Source organism: Sebastes umbrosus, chromosome 3, assembly GCF_015220745.1.
Source record: "Sebastes umbrosus isolate fSebUmb1 chromosome 3, fSebUmb1.pri, whole genome shotgun sequence".
In the NCBI taxonomy this organism is placed as follows: domain Eukaryota; kingdom Metazoa; phylum Chordata; class Actinopteri; order Perciformes; family Sebastidae; genus Sebastes; species Sebastes umbrosus.
The window spans coordinates 26,228,093-26,242,865 of NC_051271.1; the positions used below are offsets into that span (position 1 = coordinate 26,228,093).

At 41.2% G+C, this 14,773-nt stretch overlaps 1 protein-coding gene across 1 annotated transcript in view; it reads right to left on the bottom strand.

Moving 5' to 3' along the window:
• Positions 1 to 9,609, bottom strand: part of akt3b (v-akt murine thymoma viral oncogene homolog 3b) — a 33,895-nt gene extending 24,286 nt beyond the window's left edge. Inside the window, exons 1-2 of the mRNA XM_037765865.1 lie at positions 9,017 to 9,609; positions 831 to 1,328 (exon numbers count right to left, since the gene is read on the bottom strand). Coding sequence (XP_037621793.1) covers positions 831 to 876 — 46 coding nt within the window. The 5' untranslated portion in view covers positions 877 to 1,328; positions 9,017 to 9,609. The remainder of the gene's footprint in view (positions 1 to 830; positions 1,329 to 9,016) is intronic.
• Positions 9,610 to 14,773: the final 5,164 nt, after the last annotated feature.

Genomic DNA, 14,773 nt, shown 5'->3' on the forward strand with positions numbered 1-14,773 from the left:
TTGCGTTGGCTGATTTGACCACGGAGATGCGAGTGGCAGCTGGCTTGACCGCACGTTACCACAATACGATAACGTTTCCTGTCCATAACAGAGTTAGCATGCAGCTTTAGCCATGATGTCTAGCTCTGCTTTTCCTGCAATGTGTGAAACCCAAAGTGTTTCCATACTTTACTAAATGTGTAGTGTTTACCACTTTGGATTTAAAATGTGAGGGTGCAGGTCGTATCCACGCAGACCCTCCGCCATTTTCTACTTTTTCGTTTCGGATATGATGTCACGTTACTCTGACTACAACAATAAAAGTGGTAACTACCTTGTACCTCTGCATAGACTCAAATGGAGCAAATATATCGATTCTGGCATTAAAAAAATCTATTTTAAAATCATTAAAAAAAATAAATTTAAATCACGATACGTAGGTAAATCAATTTTTTCCCCCACCCCTACCAGTACCCCTATTTGAGAAACACTGCTCTGTGAGTATTTGTGTCAACAGGACGGTGTATGTGGGATTGAGTCAAAATAAACTACAGTGTATTTCATGTGTTCATGGTGGTGAAGGAACATGTCACCCAGTGCAACAGTGAGGCTCACTGATGTGTTTTTAATGGTTGCTGGACAACAATGGAGCTCTATGGCACAGAGGAAGAAGAGATATCAGGCTTTGATACACACACAATACTTATTAGTAGATACATTCACTGTTGGTTTGGGTCATTTCATGAGATTTGTAGACGATAAGAGAAATACAGAATATCACCAGCAACGTCTAAGTAAAATATTAAAACCATATCTTAGCTGTTATAGATGAAAACATTAACCCTCCTCACCTCTTTTCTGGACCCAGCCTTCCTTGATGACGTTCTGGTCGCTCATGGTGGCTTCTCCTCGTCACCAGCTCTCCCAGTTCTCCCAGTGTGGTGACGGTGAAGGGGGGTAGCGGGACAGCTTGTTCGGCTGAAGCTCAGTCAGCCTTCCGTCTGACCGCTTGACCTCCGACCTCCAACCTACCTGCGCCCACTCTCGCCTGACCTCAGATCTGTTAATTTGTTCCCCACGAGTCTGTAATGTCTCTATCGTTCTCTCTCTCTTTCCCACAATCACTTTCTCTTTCCTCCTCTCACCCCGCCAACCCAACCTGACTTCCTCTTGCTGTCAATCCCCCCCTCCAAATCTTCCTCACCACTTTTTTGTTTAGTTTTTTACTCCCCTATTTCTTTCCCTCCCTCCTTCCTTCTCTTACTGTGTCTTTTCCTCACTCCCTCGTCCTCTCAAACTTCTTCTTTTTCTTCTTCTTCTGTGTTCAGGCACTCCAGCGGTGAGTCAGCCTGGAAGGAAACGGAGGCAGAGAAAGGAGAGAAGGCAGAAAACAAAACAACACAGAGCAGGTCAGTGGATAGTTTCCTCCGCACAGCAAACACAGCAGGACGCCACTTATTGTTCAGAGCCTTAAACACACTTCCTGTCTCCTTACCTCCTTCTATCCTTCCTCCTTGCCTCCTCACACTTTCTCCTTCTCCTCTCCTTGCCCTCTTTGCTAACTCCTTCTTTTCCTTCCTTCTCTCCATCAGTCATTTCCTAACTACTTCTCCAACTTTTTTTTACCTCCTTCCCTCTTTACCTCAACCATACTTTCCTTCCCTTCCTCTCTCCTTTTCCATTTCCTTGCCCCCTCACATGGTCTCCTCCTCTGCCCTTTCGTTTGTTCCCTCCTTTTTCCTTCTCTCAGTCCTTTCCTAACTGCTTCTCCCCCAACCTTTTCACCTCCTCTTCTCTGTCCTTCCTTTATTCGTTCCCTCCCTTCTTCACTAATTCCTTCTTTCCCTTCCTCTTTCCTTCCTTCTCTCGTCAGTCTTTCACTAATTACTTTTACCTAAACTTTTTTTTTTACCTCCTCTTCCCCCGTTCTCTCCTTCCTCAAAGAATTGGGGAACCTCCCTTGCTTAGTCTCTTCCTTCCTTCCTTCTTTACAGGGCCCTTACTTTCCTTCCCTTCCCTGCCTCTCTCCATCCCTAGTTCCTTGCCTACTCTCATCATTCGCCCCCTTACATTGTCTCCTCCTTCCCTCCTTCCTTTGTCTTCTCTTCCTCTTTCTTCCTTCCTTCAGTCCTTCCCCAACTACGTCTCGCCCAACTTTTTTACCTCATATATTTCCCTCCCTTCCTACCTCCTTGCTTCCTCACACTTTCTCCTTTTCCCTCTTTCCTTCTTTACCTCACTCCTTCATCTCTCCTTCTCCATTTCCTTGCCTCCTCACATTATTCACCCCCTCTTCATCTTCCTTTGTTCCCTCCTTTGTCTTTCTCTCTAACAGTCCTTTCCTAACTACTTATCCCAAACTTTTTTACCTCCTCTTCTCCGTCCGTCTGACCTTTCTTCCTTTGTTACCTCCTTTCCTCACTAATTCCTTCTCTCTCTCCCTCTTGCCTCCCCCTTTCCTTCCTTCTCTCATCAGTCCTTCACTAACTACTTTTACCTCAACTTCTTTTTTACCTCTCTCTTCCCTCATTCTCTCCTTCCTCAAAGAATTGGGGAACCTCTCTCCCTGCCTCTTCCTTCTTTACTTCCCTCCTTCACAGGCCCTTACTTTTCACTCCTTATCTTCCTCTCTTTCTCCCCATTTCCTTGCCTCCTCTCATCATTCGACCCCTCACTTCCTTTCTTCAGTCTTCCCACTACTTCTCCCCCAACTTTTTTTACCTCCTCTTCTCTGTCCATCTGTGCTTCCTTCCTTAGGTCCTTCTCTCATCAGTCCTTCACTAACTACTTTTACTTCAACTATTTTGTACCTCCTCTTTTCCTTCCTTCCCTCCTTCTTTCTCACCCTCCATCCACATCAACCTATCATTCCATTGGCTTCCTTTCTCCTTCCCTTGTTCTCTCTTTCCTCAAAGAAGTGGGGAACCTCTTTCCCTCTATCCTTCCCTTACCTTCATCTCTCCTTCCCCATTTTTCTTGCCTCCTCACATCTTCTCCTCCACCTTCCTTCCTTCGTTACCTCCCTTCCTCACTAATTCCTTCTCTCCCTCCCTCTTGCCTCCCCCTTTCCTTCCTTCTCTCATCAGTCCTTCACTAATTACTTTTACCTCAACTTTTTTTTACCTCCTCTTTCATCATTCTCTCCTTCCTCAAAGAATTGGGGAACCTCCGTCCCTCAATCTCCTACTTCCTTCCTACTTTCCCTCCCTTACCTACCTCTCTCCTTCCCTAGTTCCTTGCCTCCTCACATCATTCATCCCCTCACATTGTCTCCTCTTCCTCTCCTTCCTTTATTTCTTCCTTTGTCTTCTCTCCCTCATTCTTCCTTCCTTTAGTCCTTCCCCAACTACTTCCCCAACTTTTTTTTTTACCTCCTCTTATCTTGTCTCCCTCCCTTCCTACCTCCTTGCATCCTCACACTTCCTCCTTCCTTCTTTACTTCACTCCTTCATCTCTCCTTCCCCATTTCCTTGCCTCTTCGTATCAATCAACTACTTCTCCCCCAACTTTTTTACCTCCTCTTCTCCATCCAGTTGTCCTTCCTTCTCTTCCACACTAACTCCTCTCCCTCCCTCTTGCCTCCTTCTTTCCTTCCTTCTCTCATCTGTCCTTCACTAACTACTTTTACTTCAATTTTTTTTTACCTCCTCTTCACTTGTTTTCTCCCTCCTCAAACAATTGGGGAACCACCCTCCCTGTATCTCCTCCTTCCTTCCTTCTTTACCTCCTTTCTTAACAGGCCCCTACTTTCATTCCCTTATCTGCCTCTCTCTTTCCCCATTTCCTTGCTTCCTCTCATGATTCACCTCCTCAAATCGTCTCCTCTCCTTCCTTTGTTTGTTTGTTTCTTCCCTCCTTTCTTCTTCTCTCTCCTTCTTCATTCCTTCAGTCCTTCTCCAACTCCTTCTCCCCCAACTTTTTTACCTCCTCTTCTCTTCCCTCCCTCCTTCACTGGACCCCATTTTCCTTCCCTTTCCTTCCTACCTCCTTGCATCCTCACACTTTATATCTAATGTATTAGTGTTGACCATCACTTCTTCTTTGAGTGTGTTTGACCAAAACTCTGCCCTAAAACATTTCCCAAACACACAGATACAGTAGCAGAGTGGTTATCCTGGACCTGGACAAATATGCAGCATGCAAGCACTAACTTGCAACATGGAATCATTTCATCCTGTGTTAAGTTATATTTAATTCATGCAAACACACTTACAACCCATGCATGAGCATTCAAGAGCCAAATTCAAATTCATCTGCAATTTGCAATTGACAATCATTTGTGAAACGTGATAGTGCCATAATTTGCAACCTGCATGTGAGCAATGCTCACACTTTTGTCAAACTGGCCCCTGATCAGCACTCAAAGTAAATGGCTTCCGTTAAAAACTACACTCAAGGGGGATTCCCTACACCCAACCTCTCTTAATCCTTGTCCCCTTCCTCCCACATCTGTTGTCACACCTTCCCTTGTTCCCTCCTCCCCCGTCCTCACTCCTCTTTCACTGCTTCACTCCCAAACCTTCTCTTGTACCTTCACTTTCCCCTCGTTCTAATTTCTTCATCAGTCTACCTCTCAGTCTTCCTGTCTGTCAGCACAGACCGTCGGATGAACAGCAGACAAGACATTGACAGCAATGTCTGAACTCTGAACACACCTCTGTTACAGCAGCTGCATTTCTTATGTGTTTGTTCACAAATTATTCTAAAACCCTATTAAGATCACACACAATTCACCTATTGCTTCACACCTCATTCCTGCCTTGAAACAGCAGCAGGAATGTGAGTGAGATACATATCCAGCTAACTTATTGCTTGGTCAACATGTGTCTACATCTAGACAGGAATACCAAATGAATCATTGTTTTAAAGGAGGCCTAGGACCCCAGTCTGGGATCCACTGTCTCAAAAATCAACACTAAGATCCTCACATTTATTCCTAATGCTTTCATGTCCTTACCACTGGACAATGTATTTCCATTTCCACTTCTCACTACTCAACTCATGCTGCAGCCTCCGACCGTTGACAAGCTGCAGACCAAATGCACAGAAAAGTGTGTAGCTTTTTTTTTTAGGAACAGTAACGGAGGTAACTGAAATTAGTTGTAGGCTTTGTACCGAAGCATCCAGCTACGAGATGAATCCCTAACATTTTCTGTTTAGGCCTCTCTTATACATAAGTTTAGTTATTCCTTGTATGCATAACATTTTTTAAGATTATTTTTTAGGTTTCTTTTTAGAGAGACAGTGATAGTTGTGAAAGGGGGAAAGAGAGGGGATGACAGATGCAGAAACAAAATGTAAACAATAAAGATTATCAATAAGATACTAAAACCAAATGTACTAAGTTAGCTAGCTAGTGTTGATGACGTATATTGTAAAAGACAAGAGATGTAGTTCACTGAGCGGTTTCACACAAAACGAAATTATACTATGACGAACTGAGACTTTCTTGACTTGCAAAGTTATCTTTTAAATTGACAAACATCCTATGTGTGATTCATGGTGCAATTCCAACAGGATAAAAAAAACATATTTGTCTCTCGCTGTTGACTACCGTTCCTATTTCTTTCTCTCTATATGATTCTGCTAAAAGCCAATAAAACAATATTATATTATCACCAAGCCCTACTTCCTGATGAAGTGAACTAAATACAGTGACAAACTGCCACAACAAAACGTTGTTTTTTAAATCTTGTAATGCATTTCTAATGATATTCCTTACATGTTGGTGCCTTTAAATGGGGTCGTGTTTACTGTGTTCACGAGAAGAGTCCATATGAACGCCCCTCCCCTCTTGTGGTATTCACAGAGTTCACTAGTTGTGATGTATTTGTTGACATAGTCAGAAATGGTGGAGGCCACGGAAGTTAATTTTTCAGTGCATAATAAATTAATATATTGTATTTTTGTTATATATTGTAATTTTATAATATGTCTGAGGAAAATGTTGATATTTCCAATGGCCTCATCTTCTTCCTCTGCATTTCCTGCATTATGTTACCCACTTGCAAGCTTGCTAAATTGTTAGCCTCTGTGGCTTTTAGACGCCGACAGTAATGTTAATATTGCCGTTGCTCAGCAGCGATGATCTCACGTGTACACGACTTCCCATGTTGTAAACACAAGCTCATGAGTTTCGTTTGAAGGCACCAAAACTGCCACAACAAAACATTGTTTTTTAAATCTTGTAATGCATTTCTAATTACATTGCTTACATCACTGTGATGTCCCTCCGTGTTTGAATGATACTATATGCCTTTCCTATATGACTTTAGAGGTAAATGTTTTCCTATTCAGTCTCACCACAATGATTCATAAATGACTGTCTTGTAATCACACGCCTACTGTAATTGTTGCACATGTTATACTGTTCATACTTAGCGTATTCATTACACACTGTCCATACTGTTACTACTAATACTGTATATTTCCAGTGTATCCATATCTACCCGTTACTGTCTACTGTAGCCTCATTATTAATTATATTACCATGAAACATACAGTATGTACATTACTCTGCACTTTACTGCTTTTTTGCACTTCTGGTTAGATGCTAAACTGCATTTGGTTGTCTCAGTACCTGTAATGACAACAAAGTTTAATCTATTCTAATCACAGAATTGATTATATCATGTAACCCAACATGAGATAACCTTCATGTCCCACTCTTACTAGTATTTTACAAGGAATTAAATTAGGGATGCACCGATCTGACTTTTTCAGTCCCGATACCGATAGCGATACCTGCGCTTTGGATATCGGCCGATGAAGAGTACCGATCGGATACCAGTGTTTAATTAATAAGCTGTATGGCTCGCTGTGTGGAAGTGACTGGGATCATTCTTTAATGAGTTTTTTTGTGAAGTTTTGTTTTACTAACTTTATAAAGCAAAATGTGACTAATAAATACATAGATATAAATGTATTTCATTGTTCTTTCTTATTAAAATCATAAATCATACACCATCGACTTGGTGGAAAATCTTCAAAGTTAACAGGAACTACAATTCAAGTATAAACCTTTTTAATGCAGCAACAAATTTGTATCCGATCCAGCTATTTGAATCGGTGTCGGCCCGCTATACAATCCAGTATTGGTATCGGTGCATCCCCTAAATGAAATAATAAAACATGATTTTATGACAACAAAGTCTGAGTCAAACTGACTTCTTCTTCTTGGCTCTACTGGTTGTACCCAGGTCTAGGCTGGTGACTAAGGGTGACAGGGTCTTTGCCATCAATGCCCCTAGACTGTGGAACAGCCTACCTTGGGACCTCAGGTTAGCTAGCTCTCCTACCAATTTTAAATCACTTTTAAAAAACAATTTTTATAAAAAGGCTTTTTTAACTCCATAAGGCAACAGCTTGGTGCACCTTTCCCCAAACCGTATATTGTCCTCTTTCGGCTTATGTGTAGTAACTTATTGTTTTGATACCACTGGTTACAGGTTTTTAGTTTTCTCATTATTTGGTCTTTATATGTTTTGTTCTTTTATTGTTGTTTTTATTTTGTCTGTATTTCATTGTATCTGTGCAAGCACTTTGAAACTATGTTTAGAAAGGTGCTATACAAATAAAGATTATTATTATTATTATTATTATTATTATTATTATTATTACCCCAACAGGCATTTCACAATCTCCTCATGGTAATAAGCCTTTCCTGTACAATTTAATACATTATGTGTAATAACAATCATGACTGTGTGAATTATAATTTGACATTTCAGCACCAAGCTATAAAGGATGTGTTGTGGTGGGCAGACTGGTCCATGTTCCTTCAATGCACACAGCATCAATGGAAAGACCCAAAGGCTGGGAAACAAATGCGAGCCCTCCAATGACAACAAAAACAATGGCTGACAGGAGCAGCCCGTGTATATATTTCAGAAGCCGGTCCAGAGCTGCGGCCCTCGGTAGCAGCTCACACACAACACCCCCTCTCTATCTCTCTGATTTACTGGCCATGATTGTGAATCCTGCACCGCATCACACCACAAAACAAACAAACAAATACTGAAACAACAGCTTTTGTTTCAAGGGCGTGTGTGGTGTCATTATCTGGTTACATAACAACATCCTGCTTCGTCTCCTCCGTTATGTGTTCAACGGAGGAATACATGTCTGCTGGCAGGGACCTCTCTTTATACCGACTCTAGTCGCTGTTAGCGGGGATAATCAAACAGCCGGTGTGTGAGATGTGGCCGGGTCGGTGGAGGAGACGTGTTGTGTAAGCCAGAGCCAGGCTGGCCTGTGATGATGGCTCTGCTGCTGGAGGATGGAGGAACTAGCCAGGGATGCTAGCGGGAGGAGGAGGGAGGAGGGTGCTGCTAATGGTAGCCGGCTAGCCGCCTATAGCTGGGGAGGCTGCTTAGCATAGCAAGGCGCTGTTATTTATCATGGCTGTGATGAGTGATCGGCTTTTATTTATTCATTCAACTGTGTGTTTCTGAAGGGGATGGGAGACTTGGGGTGGAGAAGGAGGAGGACGGTTGTGGTGTGTCGTTCATTACGGAGATGGGCCGAGGCCAGACGGTCGGTACCGTTACCATCACTAGCCCTCCCTTCTCCCTCCCTTCATGCAGCAGCATCCCGGCGTCGCATCTCACATCTCACCATCAGACTGACTGAATGACGAAGCAGCACCGCTAACTAACGGCAGCTAACAGCTTTAGCAGTCTACTAAAGGCTCCAAACGGCTACTAACGGCTCCCAACGGCTACTAACGGCTCCCAACGGCTACAAAAAGGCTCCCAACGTCTACCAACGGCTACAAAAAGGCTCCCAACGGCTACAACAAGGCTCCCAACGTCTACTAACGGCTCCCAACGACTACTAATGGCTCCCAACGGCTACTAAACGGCTCCCAACGTCTACTAACGGCTCCCAACGGCTCGACACAATCCCCCCTAAAAACGACGACCCCCAACCTCCCTCTCTTCCTCCCCCCTTCCTCTTCCTCTCTCCATATTCATACAAACAAGCCCCACTCACTCACACCCCCACAATAACAAGCACATTATACTGATTATTTCACCTGGTAGTCAGCCTGGTAGAACGAGAAGGATAGCCTCCCTCCTCCTCCTCCTCCTCCTCCTCCTCTATGGGCTCTGGAGCATCCGACGGACTGAACGTCCCTCAGCTCAGCGGTGAAGACAGAGACAGAGACCGGAGGAGGACAGCGATGGATCCATGATGCCGCTGGTGAAGAAGCCGCGTCCACACCGTGATATCCGTGTAAAAGAGGAGGGTTTGTTGTGTGTGTGTGTGTCCCAGACAGGACAAGAGAGACTGCGGCGGCGGCGGCGGCGGCGGCAGAGAGACAGACACACGGACAGACAGACAGACCCGCTCGGCTCCTGCTCCTGCTCTCCCTCCGCAGCTCCGCCAGGAAACCTCGCTAGCTCCGCTGCGAGTCGGCACGTCACGTTCAGCCAGATCTGACTGGGAGGACTCCTGATGCATTCAGGGGCTGTCGGAAATATATGGAGGGTTCATAGAGTTGCTGCACCCCAAACCAACCAGCTGGGAAATGTGACAGGAGGAGCAGTGGTGGAAGAATAACTTATAATAATGTATAATAATAATACATTTATTTGTATAGCACTTCACAATAAAGTGCTTCACAAGACAATAAAAGCAGATAAATAAAGTAAAATATATGGTAACTGTTAAAACACAACATCAGACAATAAAAGCAGATAGAGTAAAACAGAACATCACAGAACATATCAATAATAATAGAAGTGGTAAAATGGTAGGATAAGTTCGTAAAACAAATATACAGTATATATGCATAAATGTGTATAAATGTACACATGCGTCCAGAAACGGATGTATACATACATATATTTATACCATTCTACTTATAGGAATGCTATCCTAAAGAAATGTGTTTTCAAAAGTTTTTTAAAAGTGGATACAGGGTTAGATAATCGTATCTCTATAGGAAGTGCATTCCAGATCATAAAAGTAAAAGCACTAATACCACACTGTGAAAACACTCCGCTAAAAGTAAAATAACTGTATTCCACACTATATTTAAACCTCCAGTAGGCAAACAATCCGTAATAACCTTTCAGCATATTGTAATTCAAGATTCAAGATGTTTATTGTCACAAGTACAATCGTGTGAAATGCTTTTAGCTGGGAAGCTCTATTAAAATAATAAGTTATATTACAATTATAAAAGGAAATACTTTGTACAAGGCATGTTAAGAACATATACATTAAGAAACCAGCTGGGAAATGTGACAGGAGCAGCAGTGGTGGAAAAATAATTTAGATCATAAAAAGTAAAAAGTACTAATACCACACTGTGAAAACACTCCACTAAAAGTAAAAGTATTCCACACTTTACTTAAACCTCCAGTTTAAGTCCAATTTGTAAACAAGAAACATATATATAAAAAACATTGCAGCCATATTGCGATGCCAGTTTACCAACATTCATCATCTCAAGAGGAAGAACCCTTCACATTTAAGACACCATGTGACCTTTTCCTCAAAACAACTTTAATCTTTAACCAACCTTCACTTCAACAGTGGTGGAAGAAGTATTCCAATAATTTACTTAAGTAAAAGTAACAATACCACACTGTGAAAATACTCCACTACAAGTAAAAGCCTCGCATTAAAACTTCTACTGAAGTAAAAGTATGAAACCAACAAAATTGTACTTAAAGTATCAAAAGTGAAAGTACTCCTAAGGCAGCATCATTATTAATGAAGTATAAATACGAACGCAGTATTTACATTTTTCAGTTGGTTGAGGTGGACCTAATTTTGTTTAATCTAAATGATGCATCATATTTTAAAAATTTGTCCAACAAGTACTTATGTTAAAGCTTCAGTAGGCAGTATATTTTTGGCATCATTAGGCAAAAATTCCATTTTATCCTTTCAGCATATCGTTATTCAAGTACTCTGAGAGAAAACTAGACTCCTGCACCTCCTCATGCCTCTGTTTTCAGGCTTTAGAAAATCTAGCCCCTGACGGGAGACTTTGACTAATCACAGGTCATTTCAGAGAGAGCGTTCCTATTGAGCGTTCCTATTGGCTGTGCTCTGGCTGGTGGGCGGTGCTAGGTATTTCCTCGACTGATCTCGACATGGCTGCCGGGTCACAAACTTTCTCATTTTAACAGTGTAAAATTTTTGTTTCTGAAAACATATGAGGCAAGAAATAGGCATTACAGTAACAGAATATTGATTCATATTTGATCAGCGCTGCCTAGTTTGACCGTTTGATTGGAGTTTGCGAGTGATTGACAGCTGCTAAGAGATGGGAGGCTCCAGCTCGGCTCTGATTGGTTGTTTTCCTCCGGTCTGTGAAATCTTGCAGATGCCATTAGGAGCACCGGAGGACACAGAGGAAAATGTTTGTTTTTTTCAGATTACCTTGCTCATGCACTACTGTCAGGATATATTATAAAAATAACTTTTTAAATTAAAAACATTTGCTCCATTTCTACTCACTGCAGCTTTAAATACAGTATGTATCAGCAAAATGTACTTAAAGGGATTATTTCTAACTTTTTAAGCGTATAAATGTAGCGGGTCGCCACACATGTGCATATATGCGCGCTCGCGTGTGGCTGGAGCCTCGTCTCCGCTGCCTGCTCTCCTTCACTCAGAATGCGCGCGCGTCCTCGCTGTCTCGCTCCACCTCTAGACGTGAACGCGCGCTCACTACACACTGCAGAAGAGTTAGTTTAGCTCTGAGAATATCTAGTGAATGCACAGGGGACATTTGTGCAGAAATAAATGCTGCAGTTCCTCCAGACCAACAGAGCTTTCCGTGTCTTGTGAAGTGACGGAGCTCTTCAGAGAGTTACGTTACCCTCTCGTTACCGACCGGGTGCCGGTGTCTCCTCTGTTCTCTCCGGCTGCGGGCGGAGAGAACAGGGAGACATGCTGCAGAGCCCCGCTGCTTCAGCCTGCACTTAGGCAGGAAAAGCCAACACTAGGATCAGATCTAAATCATGTTCATGGAGAGACCTTCGTCTGGTCAGCTAACATTACTGCCAAGCAGCTGAAATATAGAGTGATATTGTGGTTTTAGCTGACGTGTGTCGCCTCACTGTTTTGAGCGATGCTCGTTCAGGTATATTTAGAGAGAGCAAGCGCGAGCCCGACGCTGACTTTCGTTGATTTCACGGCCACAGGTGTCGCTGTTAAGAAGCATTTCTGAAAGTTACAAATAGTCTCTTTAAAGTATGAAAAGCCCACACAACCCACCACCTTTAAATAGCTTTGACCAGAAACATAAAAAGTAACATTTACTGTCATCAATTATTCTGACAATTATTTGACTAACACTTGTACGATTTTGTCGACTACAGATCTGTGAAACTGAGTTTCTCCACAAAGAATCACACAAAAGCACCACTTTAAGTCTTGTGTTTACCAGAGATGTGCTCATAAGTTTCTTAGAAATAAGTCATTCAGCATGAAAAAAGCATGAAATACGACGAATAAGACCAAAACGACAGATAAGTCGACTAATCGACTAAGAGGGGAAAGCCCTAACTTTTATTGTATTTTCATTTTATTCATCTGTGTTCTTTTTCTTGAGAGTGAAAGCTCATTCTTGACCTTTGTAAGTTAAAGTTTCCATCCATTAATAAGTTGCAGCTAAAAGCAACGGGTGAAAGTGAGATGCTACAGAAATCTACAGAAAAAGCTGATAATTGACCCTTGAGTTAGGGTTATTGTGTCAAATTATTATTCAATTAATTGATTGTTTAATATATTATATTAAATTGATATTCAATTTACAATGTGACTACAACTGGTGATCATTTTCATTAATGATTAATCGGTCGATTGCTTTCTAGATTAATCGATTAATCGTCAGGTCAAAATGTCAGAAAATAGAGAAAAATGTCCATTCCACTTTCTTAAAGTCCAAGGTGATGTCTTTAAATATCTCTTTTTTGGTCAGTCCAAAACCAAATGATATTCAGTTTAATATGATAGAAAACAGAGAAAAGCAGGAAATCATCACATACGTGAGGCTGAAAACAGCATTTTCTGCCATTTTTGCATGAAACATTATTTTAACAATTAATCGCTTATCAAAACAGTGATTAGTTTTCTGTCGATCGACTAATTGATTAGTCAACTAATCGTTGTAGCTCCATTACAATAAGAGATACAAGATTAAAAAATCTTCATATTTGAGAATCTGTTTGGAATTTTTGCCTGAAAATTAATCTAAACAATCAATCAATTATTAAAATAATTATAGATTCATTTTCTGTTGATCATCCAATCGATTAATCATTACATTTTGATCACGTGTCTTTGTATTTCTCTTACCATGTCTGAGTCTGTACAGTATGTTCCTCTATCTTTACTAGGAGTTGGGACTTTACGGGGGGTACGTGAATGCAGCATCTCTCTCCTCATGGCTTCCAGGGCTTTTGTTGGTCCCTGGCTTTTGTTGTCTCTCTCTCTCTCTCTCTCTCTCTCTCTCTCTCTCTCTCTCTCCCTCTCTCTGAGTCCAGATTCAGTTCAGTTATAATAATTCACTTCTCTCTGACCCACAGCAGATATCAGGTCTTATCATTTATCCACTGGAGTAACACTCAAACCAAACATGTGGATATAATTCCATGTTGACAATTATATTTTCCCAGACTTTTATACTGTTATTAATTTACTCAGGCTTACCTAAATGTATAGCACCCCTCCCTCCCTCTCTCCCTCCCTCCCCAGCCTTCCTGTGAATGGATGCTTTGTTTGAGGATCCTGGTCCCAGTCTGGCTGCAGGCCTGCAGATAGACGGGACTGCTGCTGCCGCTGCTTTGCATTAATCAAGTACAGTCTGAGAAATAACAATTCAGTCCCACTTAACAGGTCTGGTCTGCCAGGGTCAGCCATGAAATGAGACAGTTTGTGGATATCATTCAGAGGTCTTCGCTGACTGTCAACACGCGACAAATATTGTCCCCATACAAAAAGAGAATAATAAATAATAATTAATTTAATTTATATAGCACACTTAAAATACGGCCCCACCCACACAACCCACCACCCTTAAATAGCTGATTTGACCAGAAACCAAAAAAGTTCTCTAAATAACAAAAAACTAATTTAATTCAACAATATCAAACAGGAATACAATACCATTCATGTGAAAAAACTTTAATTTATTAATCAATAGCAACCCCAATATTGTTGATTAACACGTATAATATATATATATATGAATATATATAATATGTAATAAGCTTGTTACAGCTTCACACTTCGTTCATTCAATGTTTTCTGTTTTATATCTTTTGATTTAAGTTTTTCTGGTTGATCACTTTAAAGACATCTCCTCGGACTCTAATGGCCTGACATGATGGCAATTGACACTATTTTTGACATTTCATAGATAATAAAATATATATTGATTTAGTTGTTTGGATGTGAAGATTGAACTATAGTTGATGTCCACATTTCTCCACTGTTAATGAGACTAATTTGATTATGCCCTTTTAATTCTGACTTCTCATTTTCTGTATGCGTTCATACCTGACACCTAATGTCCTCTCCGTTCAATATGAACAAATAACTCTTAAAAACTTGCCTTGGTAGTCATGTGGTTACAGCGCACGCTATATATAACCACAATGTCCCCCCCATTTCCACACTGTCCTCTCTAAAATAATAATAAATAAGTAAATAAATAATAAATAATGATATGCATATACATACTACATTCCTGGTTCAATCAGTTTATCCATTTAAATACTCTATACCACAAATTTACATTACTTATTTTATATTTATTTTTGTTTAT